This window comes from Electrona antarctica, assembly GCF_951216825.1.
Source record: "Electrona antarctica genome assembly, chromosome: 24".
Classification (NCBI taxonomy): domain Eukaryota; kingdom Metazoa; phylum Chordata; class Actinopteri; order Myctophiformes; family Myctophidae; genus Electrona; species Electrona antarctica.
The window spans coordinates 15,259,320-15,281,862 of record NC_136803.1 but is presented as its reverse complement, the minus strand read 5'-3'; the positions used below and the strand labels follow the sequence as shown (position 1 = coordinate 15,281,862).

Below are 22,543 nucleotides of genomic sequence, written 5' to 3'. Positions count from 1 at the left end.
GACATTCCTCTCAGTGTTTGCCACCTTGCAGTTGGATTCGGACAGTTGGACAGCTAGAGGGCTTAATTAACTGAATCTTACTTTGTGTATGTATTAAATTTGACCTTTTAAACTTTCCATTGAATTTTATGTGACACCGACAGGGATTAATTAGGGTCTGTCTGTCTGTCGTTCTATCTATTTATAACAACTTGAACCCTAGGCTAGCTCCCTATTCTGGGCATGTCATAACAGGCAAACATTCTGCGGAAATAGCAGATCTACAAGCTCAGAACACGCCAGCGATGTGAGAATTGTGAGCTAGTAGATCGGCTATATTCAGCGTGAGGAGATTTGGACGGTGGAGAGGGAAGAAAAGAAGGGGCCCTCAAGCAACCCTGGAGGACTCAGGTCAACTAAGGAAATATAGGGTTGAGGAGGAGGTTAAATTAATTAGGAGGACTGTAAAATAAAGACTTTGAGATTTCCCTATAAATACACAGTACATAGTCTAGCTTTAGATGGTTACATTTCCTCTGTCGGGTGGAAACCTCTTATGTCTCAAACTGGTACTTTTCAGGATTAAAATAAAAAAATCACACCCGTGTGAACTGAGTGGTGCAAGGTATATAGCCTGATCAGCTGTGGTCTGACGTAATGTAACCATGCTCATTCTTTTGGGCCCCACGTACAGGTACACACAAACACGGATACAAACAAAGCTGGTTGTTGGAGTGGTTTGCACCACTCAAAAATAGCTTGTGAATCTGCTTCTTCTGATGCTTTTGTGTGACGCTGTAGTATGAAATAGCAGTAGGGCGCTAATTTGCTTAAAAAAAATAAAAATAAATCACACCCGTGTGAAGTGAGGTGCGCTATTATCATCATACATAATCTCATTCCGATTTGCGTCCTCACTTTTCCGTCCTCAATTTTTCCATTTTCACTTTTCTGTCCTCACTTTTTATCCTCAATGCGTACTTTGCTCAGCCAATCAAATCATCGCTATGGGATGTGTGGTGGAAAATTCACTAAGGAATAAGATTATAGAACTGACAAGTAATGAATAAGAATAGAGTTGAAAAGTTAAAGTATAAGTTTATTTGAAGGATCCGTAGACAGAGTACAAAACCAAAGTATAGAGTTAAAAAATGACAAAGTAGGCCTACAAAGGACAAAGTCAAAGTGATCGACAGAGGTTTCCCTAGCTCCCGAGACCGAGCATACATTTGTGTCTCCTCTTATACCCTCCTGCCGATGTACACAAAAGGGAAGAACAAAAGAGAAGTTGAATAGGCACGACCTGTTACAGAAGTTCAAATGATGGGTCAAAAGGGTGGCGGGTCATTGATAGTTGAGAGATGTGCTTAGTTCCTTATCTAGTTTCCTGTCTTGCGAATTCACCATCTCTAGGGAGCTATAGGCCCTATATAGACACCCACAGTGTCACACGGCACTTCCATGGGGGCCTCTTTGGGTGGGGCCTCTTCCAGATTTCCTGTTCTGCTCCCTGGCCTTAACTGACAACTAGATAATATCTCATCAAGCATTCCCACAACAAGGTTTTATGACTTGGGAGGGGGGGGGGGGGGGGGGGGGGGTTTGAAGGGAAAACACCTGACAGATGGGGATAATAGTAAAGCATATATTTTTACTTCACAGATGCTCAGCCAATCAAATCATCGCTATGGGATGCTCAGCCAATCAAATAATCACTATGGGATGCTCAGCCAATCAAATCATCGCTATGGGGTACACACAAGCAGACAAAGCTGGGCAAAGGAGGGGCTAGCGCCCCTCAAAAACAATAAAAACACTAAAAGTAAGTAATTTGGAGATGGAGGTTTCTGCCCAACAGAGACGATATAATAAAATGTCAAAGCTCTGTTTTTGGTTTTTTTCCTCCTAATTTGTTCAGAGCTAATTAATGGTAAAACCATATCAGCCTTAATAGCCGAGATAGGACCCCTCGCACCCTGATGCAACACTGAGTGAAGTGGAGCATTAACATCACCCCTCTGGACACAAACCTGCTATTTCAGTCATGTGAAATAATATAAGACGCCTCCAGCGGGGCACACAAGTCTCCTCATAGCCAGCCAGAGACGTAGCACATGGTTGGCCGTCTTCTGTGCCAATCTAGGGCGACACATACACTCACCCCACCCCCAATGCCCCTTCTGTGCCACGGGGCACAGGTCTCTCTCCAGAAACCTGTCAACACATTGTGGTTAAGGACCAGTGATGTGAAGAGCTACAGGCTACTTCTGAGCACTACTGTGGGGGGGCTTTTGTGGGTGTCCCATCTTTGTGTGTTCCCTTCAGTCGCACAGAGTCAAGTGAAGATGTGAGGTAATACACGGGGGGAACGGATTGGGGGTTAAGATTATCCAAAAGGGGCCTGGGCCATGGCTCAGTGGTCCAGGCACCTTGGCTGGCAATCCAGTCTGGCAGTGTGCTGCGGGTTCGACTCCCGATCCCGACGGCCTTTAATGCATCTCTCCCCATTCCCTGTCAGCCTACTGTCTGTCCCTCCATTAAAAAATATATAAAATAAAGGCGAAAGCCACAAAAAAAAAAAACATTTAAAAAAAAATCCAAAAGGATATAGATAGATCTGCCAATTTTGAAAAATCTTGAAAATGTGTGCAAAACTTTGAATATATATATATATATATATATATTTTTTTTTAAAGCCAACAAAGGGGGTCCCCAGCTAAATGATAATTTGGAATCAAATTGACCCTCATGTGTCTGTAACTCTGCGAGTGTACAACTGGAATAGACCCTAACAGATCCATTTGGTTCCATTTTTACACTCAGAGTTAAATTAACATTGATTTTACAATCTAAATTGGAGGTCCCAGAGATAGAAATACCATTCAATGGGGGTCCGTAAACTAATGAATGTCAAACTGCTAGAGCCGTAAAGATCCCTGGCATATCTTTTCAAATGGGAGTCCGCGGGCTAATTAGTGTCAATTTGGGGGTCCTTGACATGAAAAGGATTGGGAACCACTGATTTAGGAGACATTTGTAGAAACAGCCTCACGTCTAAATGTGTTGAATCCTTCCATGCATGCATGTTTGTTTGTGGACTCACCGTCGTAGTATACGATGGCGCCCACCAGCTTGTCTCTCTTCAGCATGGGGAACAGCTCCAGGGCTCTGGACTTGCTGAGCACGTAGCTGCTCTTCACACACTGGGAGCCGGCCACCAGGTCGTACATCTTGATGCCTGCCCAGTAGTAAGGCAGCTGCCACCATCTGAGGAGACGACGAGTGCACATTGATTGGACGGAATGTTTAAACCCATTTAGTCCTGAGACCAGAAGTGTCTTTTCCAATCCTATCCTATCCTATAGAACAGAGGTTCCCAACCACTGGTACTAGTACCACTGGTGGTACTTGAGCCCCCCTCTGGTGGTACTCGGAGGAGTCACCCAAAAAAGAAGAAAAAAAGACAAAAGTGGAATGAAATATTTATATTACTACAGGTAGTTCTTCTGACCAAGCAATAAGGGCCTTTCTCGGCCCCACCTCTCTCCCTGTGTTTAGGATCCAAGATGGCCACAGCACCAGGAGGGGGTGGGGCAGAGGTGAGCGGGCGGGGTCGACATATGCCCTTACTGAGCTGCATTCAAGACACTTGACTTGTGTCTGAACACAGCTTTGATGGATGTGTTCTGCCCCCCTCCCCCCCATCAAACAAAATGTTTGGTCAAACCATATGGGGTTCCATTGGAAATGCATTGGAGTGGCCATTAAACACAGACACAAGACAAACGCAAGACAGGTGTCTTGAATTTGTGAACGCAGCCCAGTAAGGCCACCCCCTCCTGGTGCTTCGGCCATCTTGGATCCTAAAACACAGGGAGAGAGGTGGGGCCGAGAAAGGAATAGGCTCTCCAGCCGTGCTGAAATGAGCATGGCAGCACATGTAGCCGTTAGATTCGAGGACGGATTAGAAATATTATCAGTTGTGCTGATTAGACAGAGTTTCGTCAGAGCAGCAGCAACATTGGCTTAGGAATGGAACAAAAACAAAACAATTCAAAGAATGAATTACATTTTCCTCCTGTGTTAATAATAGCTGAATAGGATGGGGCAGGTCTACGCTCCTGTATTTAACACTGAATAGGATGGGGCAGGTCTACGCTCCTGTATTTAACACTGAATAGGATGGGGCAGGTCTACGCTCCTGTATTTTAACACTGAATAGGATGGGGCAGGTCTACGCTCCTGTATTTAACACTGAATAGGATGGGGCAGGTCTACGCTCCTGTATTTAACACTGAATAGGATGGGGCAGGTCTACGCTCCTGTATTTAACACTGAATAGGATGGGGCAGGTCTACGCTCCTGTATTTAACACTGAATAGGATGGGGCAGGTCTACGCTCCTGTATTTAACACTGAATAGGATGGGGCAGGTTTACGCTCCTGTATTTTAACATCCGTTATTATGGTGGTACTTGGAGAGCCAGATATTTTCTGTGGTGGTAAAAAGGTTGAAAATCCCTGCTATATAGAAAACCCTTGTTTCTATATCAGAGGTGGTCAAACATCAAGAACCCCTAGAATTATATTTATTTGGCCGCCCAGCTCAAAATATTTTATTTTCCCCAACCCTTATACTGCCATCTTGGGGGTGGTCCCAAGAGAGGTGAGCCTCTCGGGCCAGATGAGAAGTGCGATTGCTTTCGCCACACTGCTGGCCCCGAAGGCTCATATTAAAGAATTGGAAGGCAGATAAACCTCCCTCTGCGGCCCAATGGATCCAAGAAGGCCTGTCTATGTTAAAGTTGGAGAGAATTAGGTATAATGTCCATGGCTCACGAGAGAAGTTTGACAGAACCTGGTCTACGTTTATCTCATACGCTGAAAACGTTACATTCCCCTAAGGGGCAGACGAGGCCACCAGTGACCAGATCCCGTGCTCCGTTCCCCCACTGGGGACTGGAGATGACGAGACCGGAATGCACCTCCTACCGGAGGATATGATTGCTGGTGGCGGTTACTACCATTATCAATACTACTATTGACTAACAGTATTTGCTGTGTATGACTGTATATGTGCATGTATGTATGTACGGGCGTATATATATGCATGTATATATATTTTATTTTTATATATATATATATAGTTTCTGTCTTCTGTTATTTTGTGTTCCATCTTATTGCTTATACCCATTTTCATGTGTATGTATATATATATATATATATATATATATATATATATATATATATATATATATATATATATATACTCTATATTTACATCTATGTTTGTTGTTTCTGGACGGGGGGAGGGGGGCGGGGTACTGTTTTGACTGAAATGCTTAATAAGTAATAACCTGTAAAAAGGAATAAAAACAAAATATTTTATTCCAGGGACCTCCCAGAAGCAAAGATTTGAGTTAAAAATGTTCACTGGGAAATAATAATATATTCAAACTAAGATAATTTTGCACACATTTTCAAGATTTTTCAAAAATGGCAGATCTACAAGCTCATAGCGTGAGTAGAGCCACGCTATGAGCTTGTAGATCTGCCATTGTTCGACGGCTACAGTTTAAAATAATGGTTAAAGTGGTTAATAGCTAAGGCGACACAGATGCATTGATGCATTCCAGGTCTTAATGGGTTAAACCCATTTAGACCTGAAGCTGATTCGAAAAAGGCCTTCTAAAGTTTTCAGAAAAATACTTTTAAATTATTAAAATGCACAATTAAATTATGCATTTGGCTACAAGCCTCCAACTGAAAATATTTTTGTCGGCGGGTCAAAGTGGTAAACTTGCATCTTTTGGGCTGTTTTTTGTAGAGCTGGACAACACTGTATAGCAGTGGTTCATGTCAAGGACCCCCAAATGGACATTTATTAGGCCGCGGACCCGCATTTGAAAAGATATGCCAGGGACCCCCATAAGAGAACATTTTTACGTCTCTAGCAGTGATTCTCAACCATTTTAATTTCAACGACCCTCAGTTTGATATGCAATAGGCTACGGACCCCCATTTAATGGCATTTCTATCTCTGGAACCCTCCATTTGGTTCTGTAACTCTGAGTTACAGACCCACAAGGGTCCATTTGGTTCCAAACTATCATTTAGCTGGGGACCCCCTGGAACTCCCTCGAGGACCCCTGGGGTCGAGGACTTACTTGTAAACAGGGAGCATGATGGGCAGCGGGCCAGAGAGGTGAGGAGCAATCTCCAGCAGGTTGGCTCGCTCATGAAGAGCCTCCTTCACCATCATGTACTGAAGAAGAGGAGCATGATCAATACAGCACTTCTTGGACACAAACTGAATTCCTTCCTGGTCATTTACCATGTTAATTGTTGTTAATTAGCGCTGTAATTACCGTCTACAGTGGCGTTTCTGGCCGTTCTGGCACCCTATGCACGATGGAGAACACACGCTGTGTTTTTAAAGACGAAGAGTGGTCAGTCCTGGCTCAATTGTAATTAATTCGCTTTTAATGAGATGGTAGGAATAAAGTTTAAAATTATTATTATTATTATATTGTCATCATCATCAGCTTCTCAGGGGCCACCACTGTACTTTTTGCCAACTTTCTTACTCATATTTCCTCTTTCAAAAATGCCCCACTTTTTTCTAAACAAATAAATAAATAAAACACACCTGTATACTTTACCTTTACTCCATTCGTCCTCATATTTGCTCTTTCTAAACTGTCCCCTGGTAGCCACCCATTGCCCACCAGCACATAGGCTACTCTACTGTGTATGTATTGTGTAGGCTATGTCAGTATAGCTGCAAATTCCAGTGACCATGTCTGGGTCACTGGAAGCAAAGATTTGAGTTAAAAATGTTCACTCTGAAAGAATATATATTCCTAATTTGCACCACATTTTGACGAATTTTCAAAAATAGCCGATCTACAAGCTCGCCGCGCTATGAGCTTGTAGATCTGCTATTTTTCAATAGCTAAAGAATAACAATGCTTAAAACACCAAAAGGGGTTCCCGCCCTGAATGGGTTAAATGAATAATAATACAAATATCAGAAGATGGAGAGACTTATGGTCTCCTCTGTGTTCCTTAGCCAGCAGGGGCAGAGTGGCCAGTAAAGCGGACGGATGGGAACCGTGAGGTTCCCAGTTCGATCCTGGGCTCCCCAGAGTTAGTGTCGACGTGTCCATGAGCAAGACTCTGAATGTGTGTGAGAATGGGCGAATGTAAAGGTGCGTTCAGACTTTCAGACCCGTTTGTGGCGCTTGCGCAACTTCTCGTCTTTGCATTGACTTTGTATGTCATCGCGCCGCTCTAACCATCCAAGTCTGAACACACCTTTATGTAATGAATGGGTGAATGTGATGAATGTGTGTGAGAATGGGTGAATCGTAATGCACAATCTATGCACCATTTACCATTTATACAGTAAAATACAATGGACAATGGACCCTTAATGTTTACTCTCTCAATGAGCACCGTTGTTTTTGCGGCGTAGATGCCTATACCTGTTCATAATCCAGCTTCATGATGGCTTTCTGCAGGTAGCGCACCCCTCCGTGGATCAGCTTGGTGCTGCGGCTGCTCGTTCCCGACGAGAAATCATCTCTCTCCACCATGGCGGTCTTGAGGTCTATGTTCAACGAGGCAAGAACAATTAAATCCTGATTCATGTGAGCTTGTAGATCTGAGATTTTCAGTGTGCAAAAGGCTTAGAGTGCAGGAGAGCTTATTTTCACTGCGCATGGAATCCAAATGACTGAAAAGTATCAAATTAATAAATAATTAAATATGACAGTAATTTCTTTGTATATTTTGATTTGTAATTTCTGCCCTGCACAATTATAAGTTCTGACAATTAATCATCAACTTAAATGTGTAATCGTGACAGCCCTTGTTAATAATAAAATAGCATGTGTCTGAATGGACACAGAACATGAGTGCTGGCTATCATTCCTTGAAGCTGCAGTGTATAGACAATGACATATATTGATGGCAGTAGGGTGCTTTTGAGGCCATATGCTTGAATACAGCCATTGTAAAGTAAACGGCAGTGAGTTTGTGTTCACGTGCCAACTTCATGAGTGATGGTCCCTCCAGTAATCATGACTGAAGCCAGACGCGTCTTGTGGTGGGTGAAAGCTTTTGAAAGCATGCACAAATCTAAAAGTCTGGATCCAAAAAAAATGTATTTGTGCATCCAAATCATAATTTGGATCTGTCAGTGTAACAACAAAACATTTCCCCACGGTAACATTGGGAACATTGATTCTGATGAATACCGTTTCGTGATGGGAGACTATCGTTTAATAGTCTCCCATCACAGTCTGAAATCAGTGGTGGCGACTGAGAGCATAACACAATAAGAGCCAGCCCTCCAGGCCAGAACGTGGCGCCAGTGCCAGACAAATCAGTGTAGGAGACACTTCCGCCCACCCATGGAAGTTTAGAGGAGGAAAGGTCATGGTCACGTGATTGTGCCATTGGGAGGCAAATCTCGCACCGGAAGTTACATGAATACAAAGCAGTGAATGGAGCAAGCTGGACCAGCTCATATTAACAAACATTATTTATGAACCATTGAGACCTGTGTCATATAATCGGTTCAGGAATATAAAAGACGACATATCACAGGTTGTTTTCTAATCACTTGCTTTTCGATGTGCACAGAGTGCACAGTATATCATTTTATTTTAAACAGCAGCAGGTATCGTTTCTGTTCCGGGGGTATCACGAGATTTGGCTACTAGACAGGAAACTGTGGACAGTCTCGTGATACTTGGCACGTTCAGAAACGTACTTTTTGCTCTTCAGATACCTCTATAAAATTACACAGTGTACACATCGAAAAGCAACACAGCAGACAATAACGTGTTATATGTCTTCTGTTATTTTCCAGAAGGGATTACTTTAGATAATATCTCAGTCATTCAGAAATAGTGTTTGTTCATGAGCTGGTCACTGATCTCTCATTGACTCCAGTGCATTCTGCCGAACTTCCCGGTGTCGTTTGGCTCCAATGGTGCGACGAATCTGGCGTCTGGAATTGCGTAATAGCAAAAATGACGTCGGTGACCTTACCTCCATTTCATATACCTCATGCCAGCCCCGGAAGTGATTAGTCCTTGCTGTGTTGTGTATAGGGAAGGGAGCAGACAAGCCCCACAATCAGCGATGGTGATCAGCGTGGCGTGGATTAACGTATTAATAGGTTATAAAGATGGCATTTTATGCCATTCTTAGCATAGATATAGACCATATATACCATAGATATTAAAAAAAATAGATGCCTCATTGGCCGCTGCAATTCATTGGAGCGTGTGTCGACGTGAGAGCGGAAGTGCGCGCTACACCACGCGCTGCCACTCAAGTGACTACTGGCCAATCACAGCGCGTCTTTTCCGGGACTTGTCAGACCCGACTAGTGAAGCACCAACCAAGGAAGCTTGGCCTCACTTGAGAGCATTCACCCCAGAGCCAGAAGAGTCGTCTACCTTTCTATGTATATGTGATAAACTCACTGCGTGTGACAGAGTCTAAGGCACATCCTGATCCGGTGGCCCCGCCCCCCACCACCAGAACGTCAAACTCCTCCTCGTCTCGCAGCGCGCTGAGCTGGGCCTGGCGGGTGGGCAGCCCGCTGGCGAACGGAACCTTCAGCTCCGCTTCTGCTGCCACGTGGGCCAGACGTGCCTGTATGGGGAACAGTGCAACGCACACAGAGACAGACACACACACACACACACACACACAGACACAGACACACACAAAATTAGAAAAACAATCTGGTCCAGAGATTCACAATAGGCCATAGCAGTGGGCTGCGGCCATTTTCTGGTTCCATAGAATCCAGACCCAAATCTTCCCATAGAGATTTCAAAAAACATTTACAACGTCAATTATTTTATCTTGACCATAATACATTCTGATTCTGTGAGAAGGCAAAACAAAGGGTATTTATTAAATATAGTATAATATATGATATGATATTATCATATAATTAAATTAAAAAAAGAAAAATCACAGAATCAAATGTTTATGGTCCTGATTCACCAGGATGGCTGATTCTAGCCTTAAATGAATTGCTATAAATATTTTTTGAAATCTCGATTGGAAAAAATGAAGAATAGGGTCTGGAACGGTAGAACCAGAAAATGTCCGCCACTGCTATGCCCTGAAGTTCATATTACACTATAATAAACACAATTACAGCCAAACTAGGTTTCTATGTTAAGTTATGTTATTCTACTGCGTTTTTAATTAGCCATACTGCAGTGTATTATCATTATTACAGTTTTTTGGCAGAAAGTATTGCTTTATGAGATAGTAGTGTAGTAGAGAAACAGGAAATTGAGGTCCGAGAGAGATAGAGAGAAGGTAAACATGCGAAACGTGACGGAGTGTCGGAGACTCGGAGTCGGATTCAAACTCATATCCTCGCAAATCATAGCTGCCGTAGCCACCAGGCATCCCTTGCAGAGCATTATGTAGGGCTGTCACGACTCACGAGTACAGATTTAAGTAGACGATTAAAGATTTACTTGCGTTTTTTGGCAACAGTGGAACATTATGAACAGAATCTAAATGTATCTTTGGCCTTTAGGCTTCGTAATCACAAATAGCACAGGGCAGATATGACCAATGACCATGATATCATGTTCCGGCTACAGGATATTAAAATGTAACATTGATAATAATACTACACCTTGTGATGTCATATGTTAAATAATTATAAATAGGATGCTAAAGCGTGACGCCGAGTGAAGCAAGCAGCCAAAATAGCATTGTTATTATCCAATACTGTCTTAGTCAAAATAGCATCACCCATTACGAGACAAAGCAAAATTATGAGTATTAATTTAGCTCCATGGACCTTCCTCACTTTTACACTTCCTGAGTTTAATAGGCCTAAATACATTTAAAAATATATATTACGTATACGACTCTCCAGTCTTTGGCCACATAACTAAAATCCTAAAACCCCCCACGTTGATTTTTGTTTTATATAAAAAATCTAATCAAAACAACAACCAGATCAAAACAAATCTCTCCATGATTGCATCAAGCCTCTTTGAGGCCAGACGGGTCCATTTGACTTGCAAAGCAAGAGGTGGTACACTTGTGATTTAGGTCTGTAACAGAAAACAAGATGATTAATCATATGATATGTTCTAGTTGTGAGGACGCACAACTCCAGCCGTGGAATCAAGTGGCGGCGTGGGTCTGCAATCACGATAAGTGAAAGACAGAGAGAGACTAGGCACAGAAAGAGAGAGACTCAGGGTACAACAGTTGATCAAATTAATTAAAAAAAGAATAATCGACCACTGATTATTTAATGAAAATATCGAATAACATCGATCGATCCATATTTTGGGTATGTCATTATAGGCCAAAATCTTCAAGAAAAGATTTTTTTTTTAAATGGTTCATATAGCCGATCTGCAGTTTTACTGCATGTCGCGACTCACAATACCATGTGATGTGAGCTTGCAGATCAGCTATTACAATTATTTCTACCAGACACCGTTGTGCGATGAAGCATAAATATATATATTTTTTTAAATATAAAAAAACATGTTTTTCTCGATTGTTTTAAATCGAAAAAGTAATCGATAGATTGATCACTAAGAAACTAAGAAAGTAATCGATAGTTGCCGCCATAAGAGAGACCGGCCGCACGGCGGCCACGCGGCCGCCACTTAAACCCCATAAAAGTCTTTTTTTTTTTTAAAGATTTGTTTTTGGCTTTTCTGCCTTTTATTGATAGATACAAGAGGAGATTGACAGGAAAGAGGGAGAGAGAGACAGGAGAGACATGCAGAAAAGGTCGTCATGAACGGGACTCTAACACGCAACGCGCTGTCAGAGCCTATACAGTATGTGGCATGTGCCTGGACCACAAGGCCAGCGGGCGGCCCGTGAGGTAAGCTTTTTACTGAAAATAGCAGCTCTACAAGCTCACAACGACGAGTTGTGAGCCATGATTTTCCCAAGAACGCTTTCCCCACAACACGGATGCCGGGGTTTAAGCGATTTAAAGAGCAGTTAACTTACTGTCCACCCAAGTGCATTAGCAGTGTGATCTCAAAAGGGATTAAAAGTTGTCATGCATGATCATCAGGCCCCACAGGTGATTGCGTGAGGAATGAAAGACACCATTCCATGAAGTTCCAGCTTGTTTATGTCTTACCATTCCATGCTTGGTTGGGATGTCGTGTGGGGTGGGGTGGGGTGACAGCCCACCGAACAGCAAAACAAAGTTGACATTAGGACACAATGTCATGTACTGTATTAGTATAGCAGTAGGCAGACTAATAATAGGCCCCACTTAAGTCTTTGACCTAGGCTACAGTATGCAAATGGTCAGGATACACAGCTGTGTCTACATGTCATAGTGTATCATGTATATGTGGCTCGGGAGGGTTGTAAAATTACTCTCCCTTCCTGGTATGTACACTTGAATTCCATAACACAGCTTCAGGTTTTACCTTTACTCGTAAAAGTGAAACTCGGCGTGTCACTTTTGTGCTCAAATTCTGCCCAAACCCTTCCCTACCCGACCCAACGTTGTATTCCAATTAGTCGAGGCCTGGCTCAGTTAGGCCCGGTCAGGCCCCGTCAGGCCCAGTCAGGCCCGTTGGGAACTCTAATCCCTTCAACTAATGACTGACACTTTAAATCAGGTGGCTGGCAGATCGCTAGCTGAACTGGCCACAGAAATGTTATGCGGGTGTATAAATGTACAACCTTTAATGTATTAGCGTGTCACATTTGGATGCCAAGACAAAATTGAGACTCATTGATACATTTTCCTAGGGTTGGGCAATATGGCCAAAATCAAATAGCTCTATATCGACTTGTGTCATTTTGTGACAAGACGACATCGAGGGGATATTCGTGCCTTGACAAATGATCTACACAATGATAAACAACAGCTTTACTTTACTTTATTTGTTTATTTAGTCGGGACAATGTACATTAATGAACATTACATTAAAAATGTAGTGTAAATATACCAGATTTAGCAAAACATGCTAATTTCCATCTGCAGTCAAACAGTACAAACAGGGCTGACATACAGGACATAGCATACAAATACCTAGTACATTTCAAACGTATTAAGACTAGTAAGAATGATAAACAACAGCTAGATCAGTCCATAGACTAAGTAAGTTTAGAAAGTTACTGTTAAAACCAGGATAGTACAACACGTATGCCAAATCATATTACAATACCCAAAATCTCACATGATCTCTCGTCACGGAGAACGACATCGATATGATATTGATGGATTGATTGAAATTCTATTTCACAGTACGTAGAATGGGTACATTTCAAACGATAGCACAAGTCAATACAAAAACTGCTACTTTGAGGACGAAACCATGAAAAGCACTAGACTTGTTTACATCGGGGTCCCCCATTTTCAATTCATCATATAATTTCGATATATTGCCCATAATGCCGAGACCTAATTCTTCCTCATCATTCCAATGCATTCCTGACTGTTGTTAACTTATTTTGTTTGATAATCAAACAGCAAGACAAGCGAACCGCACAAATCAAACAGGGAAACAAGCGAAGCTCACAAGTCAAACAGGGAAACAAGCGAACCTCTCAGGACCAGCTCTCATCTCTCTGTTTAATTATTCTTCTGTGAGGTGAATTGATGAGGAGAGCTGCTCGTCATGGGTGACAAGTTCTGAAAACTGCACTCCAATGGTTCCCAAACTTTTCAGGCCGCTACCCCCGAAAATAATCAAAAGAAATTTGTTTACAAGTTATACATTAGAATGAATTACTCTACCACATTCATTAAAAAAAAGTTACATAATGCAGTCAGCTATTCTAATAGCAGAGACTGTTATGAGCTGAGTAGGCAGCCAACGACAAGACTGGTGTCAATTTGAGACCAAAAGTAACATTGTCCCATTGAGATCAGCGTTTATCACAGAGAAGCCCGGGTGCATCTGCTGCCACTGGTTTCATTTAGCTGGAGAAATGTTTTCGAGGTTGTTGGTTTTCAAGCTTCAAGGGAGCTGGTAAAGGGCAAAGCCTTTAGCCTTTACTAAACTGCAGTCAACCACTGTTGTTTTCATGTCGGATTACCCCATAGGTACACAGGCACAAATGGCAAAAGTGTTCTAAATGTAGCTATAGCCTAATTCTTGAGTCAATCGGAATCAGATTAGCTGCCAGTACAGAAAGTCTACAAATAGACCAGGCCCACAATAGCAGGAACTAAGATAAGCATCACAATACCTCAGAGTAGTAGGGCTGGGCAATATGAGCAACATCAAATATCTTTGATCACATACCTCAATATCTATATTGTGACCACAATATATATAGTATGACAGTATTTAGTTTTTGTTTCTTTTAAAAAAATATTTAAAAACAAAAGCTCACAAGCTTGTAGATAATCTATTGTCAGTATTTGTTGCAAGGCATAAGTGATTAGAACCAGGAAAAGACAATTTAGGTCATATAAAGATTAACTCCCAGATGTTCCCCAGCCCTAATACACAGTAACTAAAAAACCTCTATATCCCTAAAGAAAATATATAAAGGCAAATTGTTTATAGCCACATAAGGATCAAAAAGGAGTGGATGTGTGTCATGTACACATCATTTCCTTAGAGTTACTATCCAAGAGTCGCAACTGACCCCCATGGCAACAGACGTTCCCCTGGGCAGTACTTCTGCGTGTTTGACAGCAAACTACAGTCAGTGTGTTCACCGCAAACCACATTCCATGGCCTAGATAAGACATGCCCGCCCGGAGAGAGGTGTGCCCTCCTCTCCCCTCCCTCTCGCCCTCCCTTTTTCATCTGCACTACCTGTTGAAAAAATAAGGTGAAACCCACGCAAGCTGACTCATAAAACTATCAAAGGAGTGGGCAGTGGGCACAAGTGAAACATTCCTGGGTAATGTTTAAAAAGAAGCTGGCATTATTTAACCAGACCAGTGTTAATCGCCACATAGGTTTTTTTTACTGTGTCAAATCAGTACAGTGCTCCCTCAGTCCCCTGTCAGTCCCCTGGCATATGCACAGTATACAGTAGTCATATACATGATCCCCCCCCATTTTTTTTTACTCTGATAAATACTGTGAAAATGGCAGATCTACAAGCTCAGATCGGCTATTTTCAAAATGTTTGACAATGTTTGACAAATTTGTATAGTATAGTTTGTTGATTACTTTTTTTGATGTAGTAATGGTCTTTGCAGACTGGACACGTTTTTTGAAAATCAGCGCTAAAAATTTGAAAAACGCAGCAGTGTCCATGAGGGGACCTTAAGATATTACTGGTATGTGGCTGCAAACAGGCGATGTAATGTGCCTCCGAGTTCCTTCACTTTCTCACAGCCACCAAGGCTGATATTTTGTTTCAAAAAATAAAGTGGCACTCCACAGTGTCGGGTGGCCTCCTTCTTGTCACGAAGTTGGTGAGGGGGGGTGTTCATTTGAGACGGTTTGTAATATTGCTGTTGGATGTTAGATCAAAGCCGCTGTGTGCTCACAGGCTCACACAGTATAGGGTCAGGAGTTCCCCGACCCTTTCAGCTCTAGAGTCGACTCAAAAGTTTTAAAATTGTGAAAATGGCCCCCATCTACGAGCTCACATTGCATCATGATGTGCCTCATTGTGAGCCAGTAGATCGAATTGAAACATTTCTGAAAAAAGTTAAAAAAAAGAATACAGATACAAATCTGAATATCTTTAGAAAGGATTGTAGAAGTTGTTCCATAAATCCATCACTTGTCTACTTTCACTGTGCTGGCATGCTGTTATAATAACTCTCCCATGATATAAACCTTCATTTATCTCTATATAATAAAGCTTCTGTCTGTCTGTCTGTCTGTCTTTTTAATCTTGCTCACACAAGCTGAAACTTTCCACTGCAGTGTGTAATCCACGGAAGGTCATTAAAATGCTTAATGCGTTTAATATGTAACTTTTTAAAACTTTCATTTCACACTTCAATCAATAGCCACTGGCAGCATGGGCTTAAACATTACCCAAATACGGAAATTGTGACATCACACACAGTACTGATGTCATAGACCAGTTGATCTCAACCTGCGGGTCGGTCCCCCAGGGGGATCCCCACTTTCTGTAGTTATGTATTCTATAGGAGGGAGGGGTGTACTTGAAAAAAAGACCATTACTGCCAAATTGTCCAATAGTATGAGAAAGAGGCAAAAAAATGTGAAAGGCGTTGTGAGCTTGTAGATCTGATATATGTATACACAGTATCAGAGTGGGGGATCCCCAGCTCCAGTATGATTATTTTGGGGGGGGTCCCGGCCTGGAAAGGTTGAGAGCACTGTCAGAGACTATGCTGTTTCAACAGTGAAATAAACTGGGCAACAGCACGTGTACTTACGAATAGTAAGTTACTCTCACACACACACAACACTCCTCCAGTGTAACTCCATTCCTGGATGTCTTTTCTCACAGACCCGAAGAAGAAACATGAGACCTTTGTTTTAAAACTAGTGACTTCCTGATGCTCAAGGTTCCTCTTGCACAGAGCTAGGACACGTCCTTCTTTGGGTCGGTTCAGGGCAATGGTTTCTAACATTTTGTTCAAGATTGTAAAGCTTCAATTAATTTGTTTTTAATTTCTGTCTTGATTCATGTGTTTATTTTATTTTTTAATGAATGATTCTACGGGTATTGTGTTCTGTATTGTTACCTCGGCTACATTGAAGGTTATGATGATGATGAACTAGAATTATTTTATTTGGACGCTCCCCTAAAAACTTGACCAACTGACCAGTTTTTAACACCACCATAATGTGTTATTATGCAGAATAAATGTATGTGTGTATTATGTCTGTATAGTACACACACACAGACCTAACAACATGTTTGAGGTGGTAGAATCACTCTACAAGACATTTTGCCTAGTGAGCTAAAAAGTTCAAACACGATAAAAACAAAATAAAAAATAAATCATGTACACAAACCAGCTTGCATAGAAAAACGCCACCACCATCACAAACCACCACCCCCCCTCCAGCAGCTTACCTGTGTTTTCCTGTACTCGGAGAGCTGCGATAGGCCGAGGAACGCAGCGACAGCGCCGCCGCCGATGATGGCTGTCCGCTTGGCAGCCTTCCGGAACGCCATGGGTCCTGCACACATGGCCAGAACAAGGAGCGTGAATATAATACAACAGAGACAGCCATGGAGGGGATAGGAGTAGAGACTATTGGGCCAGAAGCCAGGGGCTGAAGGACATTAGATGGGGACAAGGGTCATCTTGAGACCAATGGTTCTCAACCTGTGGGTCTCGGGACCCCCAGGGGTGTCTCCACATGATTTCTTTGGGGGGGGTTCCCAGATGACAGTGAAGTAACAATTTAGACCTTTTTAATACAAAATAAAGAAAGCAACGGAAAAGACCATTACTGCATAAAAAGGTAATCAACAAATTAACAGATCAAACATTGGCCAAATCAGCATAAATATAAGAAAGAGGCAAGAATTGTGAAAATAGCCTATTGCGAGGCATTGTGAGCTTGTAGATCTGCTATTTTCACAATATTTATCTGTGGAGGCGCCTGCTGGCCTAGTGGTCCAGGCGCATGCCACATATAGGCTCTGGCCTGACAGCGCGTTGCGTGTTCGAGTCCCGATCATGACGACCTTTGCTGCATGTCTCTCCCCTTCTCTCTCTCCCTCTTTCTTATCCATCATAAAAATCAAGTCAAAAGTCAAAAACAACTGAAAGCCTCTACTCCTACATTCCAAGTGCTTGTCAGGGTAGGGGTCCCCAGTTCAAATGTGATTATTTTGGTGGGGGTCACTGTCAGGTGTGAGTCACTCACTCACACCTGACAAGTTGAGAACCAATGATGTGTAGAGAGACCGCAGAGAGAGGGACAGAGTGAGTTACTGAAAGACAAAGAGATGGAGAAATGAGCAAGAACGTTGCTAGTTTTCTGTGCAGTGTTACTTAGAGAATGTCGGTACGTGCTTGTGCATTAGCATTATGGCCGTGCGTGACGTGTGTCTGAGCATGTGTGTCCTTGAATGCCTGCATCCGTCTAGTGTCTATGTATTGTACGAATACATAGACACAATCGCCACAAAAAAATCGAATTGATTTTTTTATATATAAATAATTAACTAAATCCACATCTGATTTTGCACTTAAGCCCTATATTATAAACTTTTTTGTACAAATGGAAAATAGCATATCTACATGCTGCATGATGGTGTGAGTGACTGCGAGTGAATAGATCTGCTATTTTTGCCATTATTGAAAATAGATTTTACTCAAAGTATTTGTCATACGGGTTAAATCATTTATTTTGAGTAAACAGTGTGTGTGTGTGTGTGTGTGTGTGTGTGTGTGTGTGTGTGTGTGTGTGTGTGTGTGTGTGTGTGTGTGTGTGTGTGTGTGTTTTGTACACAGTGATGTAAATACGTTTTCAATGTAATGGGGACGGAGGGGTGGTCTTTTAGATGGGTCCCAGGTACATTTTGACTTCAACGACGTACAGTACCGAGTACAGTATTGCATCCCAGAACCCTCAGAGGGTGACATGCTTGCGTCTTTTCCCAATTTAGTGAGTCGCAGGATGCAGGCTATTGTACATGGAATGTACATGTGATGTCTGATGTGGGTACTGTAGTAGGTGTGCACTGCACGCTGCACCCATGCATGCTTGCACACAGGGATAGGCATGTGCTCACATTAGTACATGCACTGAAAGTGTGTGTGTGTTTGTGTGTGTATTTGTGGCATCATGCATGCATGCTTGTGTGTGTGAGCACAAGGGCCCGTCAGTTCCACAGCGACCAGGGAATGTTCCCCAACATTCATGCATTGTTAGCGGCATGCTTACGTGGCACAATAATAGAAAACAACTTGGTAACCTTAAACTAAGGTTGTGACATAAACGCAAACATGCAGGCTTTTTTTTAACAGCAAAAATAAGCGATCTTCAAGGCTGTTAACTTTACGCTATTCAAAGTGTATAGGGCTCAAGTGGTTGAGTGATGCACTAAATTGCCAACAACCTTGCAACCAAGCAGAGAGTGTGTGTGTGTGTGTGTGTGTGTGTGTGTGTGTGTGTGTGTGTGTGTGTGTGTGTGTGTGTGTGTGTGTGTGTGTGTGTGACGTGTGTGCTTTAATATTTAACGGTTTGTCCTTGCAGTCTAAAAGGTTAAGGTGTGGTGGTGTGGAAATCTGCAGTAACAGGTGTTGGCCCTTAAGTAGTATTAAATAAAGCATGTATGTTAAATAATGCTACCTTAGTTAACCATAGACATGTGGTCCTATACACTATGGACAGTAATGGGTAGAGCGTGACACACTGCCGGTCTGGGGTTAGCAGGGGTCAAATGCTGCTGGGGCCACACGCGCTAAAAATGGATGGACGGTACAACCCATAAGGTGCTTCGAATTAACTTTCATATCGTTGCTGTCGTGTCGGGCAGATACCTCTTAACTCTGTGTTATAACTTTTTCAGTTTTTTCGTAAACAGCCCTACCTTGGTCACACCAAAGCATCAAAAGTAGCAGATTTGCAAGCTCGAAATGCGGCGCGAAGCAACGTTTCATTTTGAGCTTGTAGATCTGCTACTTTGTTTTGCTACTTTTGAATTTTAATCCTGAAAAGTAGGCCTAACAGTTTTGGATAAATGAGGTTTCCACCAAACAGAGACCATTATTATGCTCTGTAGTAGATCAACAAGTATCTTGTATGCAACTAGAAGCTTGCGTGCCATTGGCGCGCTCACATCTAACGCCATGGTCAATAAATAAATACATAATTCAAAATATATATTTAAAAAATGGCATTGGTGTTATACTAATAACTCCCATCGTGCACCTGTAACCCAACATGCATTGCAGGCGTATAGCCAATCGTGTGGGATTTGCGGAAAACAGCAGATCGATAAGCAGATCACAACGTGTTGAAATGCAACACGTTGTGAGCGAAAGCTTCACCCACACAATAACAGAAAAGACACCAGAGACCCTCAGGGATCCTTGAGGTCAGGAGGTTCCAAATAGACCCTTACAGGTCTGTAACTCTGAGAACGTACAAAATGGAACGAAATGGACCCATAGAGCCAACTCTGATAGTGTACAGTAGGCCTACACATGGAACCAAATGGACACTTACAGGTCTGTAACTCTGAGAGTGTACAAAATGGACGAAATGGACCCATAGAGGCAACTCTGATAGTGTACAGTAGGCCTACACATGGAACCAAATGGACACTTACAGGTCTGTAACTCTGAGAGTGTACAGTACACTGTACACAAATACAGTTATTAGACCCAGAGTTATAGGGGTCCCTGAAAGTGGACTATATAGGATAAACCTTTCATAAATATTAGCCTACTGGTAGTATACCCTTTATGACACTACCATGATGATGACACATGAAGTCAAGAAGAACACGATAGTACGAGACGTGATTTCAGCAACTCATTGTGAGTCAGCAAACATGGGTTTAGGTTTGGGAGGGCTGGTTGTAAATGTGTGATCAGATGGTCTTTAATGGAGAGTGACCAGACCAGGGGTGTGACCACAGTGGGTTGTTTCTACTTCAGGGTGACAGAAGGGACAGATAATATTATACGACTTGTGTGTGTGTAGTAAAAGTAAATGTCACAGGGTTTCACTGCACAAAAAAATAGTAGAACAGTTACCAAAATCTATTCATAATGTTTTGTATTAAATTACATTTAGCAGCCCATTGCATCACATAGTTGCATAGCATGTGTTTGAGTGTGTTGAAACACAATGTTTTTATGTATTATTTAAGGTAATGTTTACAACATTAAATTATTAAGCTATAATTAGGATTCTACATGTTTGTTTAACGTCACCATCATTAACAAAATCACAGCCAAGGGTAGCCCTAGAATGTCTACTCTAAGCCAAGGGAAACCCCATCCAATGTGCTAACACCTGTCAGTCAACAGTGCTTGGAAGAAAATAAAGCACGACATTACGTTTCTATTTGTAGGATGGGGTTTTTTATGGTTATTTCAAGCATGAGCTGTTTTTTATGACCATAAAACAAACATAGCATTGAGTGGTTGCTATAAATCACACAACATAGCCTTGGCTTGGCTCAAGACGAACAACATAGATGTATATTGCTTTCGTATAAGAAAGCAAAATAATAATAATAAATAATAGACCTACATCTGTGATAGTCTTGAGCCAAGGCTCATAATACAAACATAAAACACGTTATACTGTATTTCCATTATTTTCTACAGTCTTTTCCAGTGAAGAGACGCACAGTTTCAAAGACGCAGCTGCGTCTCTGTATTCATTGGCTCTCTGCCATTAAGCCCAGAGAGCTCGCATGTCTTTATTATTATGTTTATGTTTATCAAACGTTAAACAATATTACATAAAGTGACCAAAACAGACCGTTTTTTTTAGAAAGATAACTTACAGGTTTCTTGCCGTTTGTTGTGGTAGTGTTGCTGATGCAGGGCGTCAACTAGACTGACAACATCGCTTATCTTTGGGTTTAACAATCAGCCCACAACCAGGAAGCCAGCCGCGGCGTTGTGAGTGACACGGTGGGAGAGCCAATGGGACGCGCAGGAAAAGAGACGCTCGTCCAATCGTGTGTGTTTGTGTGAGGAGGAGGCGGCGCTTACACTAGTATATAATGTAATGTTGCACAATATTCTTTTAGCCATAGAGTTGTATGAAGGACCGTCCAGGACAGGATGCGTGTGTGTGCGCGCGCGCCTAAACTGTTTTTGTCCTGTGTCCTCATCATGACAACACTTCATTATGTGTCACACTGTCAGGCTTGGTCAGTCTCCGTGATTCAGTTTTGCTCTCCAAAGTGACAGTATCTAATAGATGCTGTCACTTTGAAGGATTTTGAGCGCTTTTAAAACAAAACGTGATGAATCTGATTAATTATTAATCTGATATATTAGAATATCAGAATCAGTTTTATTGTCACATCACAGATTAAAGTAATCATGAAATCATGAAATATGTTTTCTATATAAATTCGTTTTCTATAGGCTAGGCCTAAAACCTATATGAATGTTATTACAGTATATTATATACACCTCTGTATCTTTCATCTCATGAAATACACGCCCCTAAATAGACAAACGAACATCATGCTTGTTTGTGCGTAGTGCGTTCGCCTCCATGCGTAACGGCCCGGGTCTCCGGTCTGGCACGTGGCGCCGCCGCCCCACATAAACAAAAGCACATTGTCAGTGTCAGTCTCAGTCAGTCTGCAAGAAGACACGGAGTTGACTGGACGTGCATCAGCTCTGCTCTGCTGCCAGTGTGGAACTATAGGCTACTGCATGGGAACATGGACATTTAGGCTATACTACCCAAACAGTCCGGATGGGATTCAGTACTGCAGGATAACAAATATAAGGTATTGTGAATTGTGCTCTGAATTATTTGATAACCTTTTCCCTTATATTATTTTTCTTATTAGAACATCATAAACAAGCGTAAAGCTCGGTGTCTGTCATCAATGCGCATGCAGTCTAAAGTTGACATGTATTTTATCCATGCATATGCGTTGTGTGCTCAATGCTATAT

General features: G+C 42.1%; 2 protein-coding genes across 4 annotated transcripts in view; one reads left to right on the top strand and one right to left on the bottom strand.

Moving 5' to 3' along the window:
* Positions 1–21,470, bottom strand: part of LOC306917671 (glycerol-3-phosphate dehydrogenase, mitochondrial-like) — a 38,045-nt gene extending 16,575 nt beyond the window's left edge. For 2 of the 3 annotated variants that reach the window (XR_013789219.1, XM_079495961.1), the window contains exons 1-7: positions 21,408–21,470; positions 17,002–17,107; positions 12,151–12,208; positions 9,479–9,650; positions 7,466–7,590; positions 6,146–6,243; positions 3,083–3,246 (exon numbers count right to left, since the gene is read on the bottom strand). Coding sequence is in view for 1 of the 3 variants with exons in the window: in XM_079495961.1 (XP_079352087.1) it covers positions 3,083–3,246; positions 6,146–6,243; positions 7,466–7,590; positions 9,479–9,650; positions 12,151–12,208; positions 17,002–17,102 (718 nt within the window). In the remaining 2 variants the exon portion in view is untranslated. Of the gene's footprint in view, positions 1–3,082; positions 3,247–6,145; positions 6,244–7,465; positions 7,591–9,478; positions 9,651–12,150; positions 12,209–17,000; positions 17,108–21,407 lie in introns of all 3 variants that reach the window. The other variant, XR_013789218.1, reaches the window with a different exon arrangement.
* The window catches only part of dnajc27 (DnaJ (Hsp40) homolog, subfamily C, member 27), a 305,233-nt gene that overhangs the window by 135,683 nt on the left and 147,007 nt on the right, over positions 1–22,543 (top strand). The gene's annotated exons all lie outside the window — the stretch shown is intronic.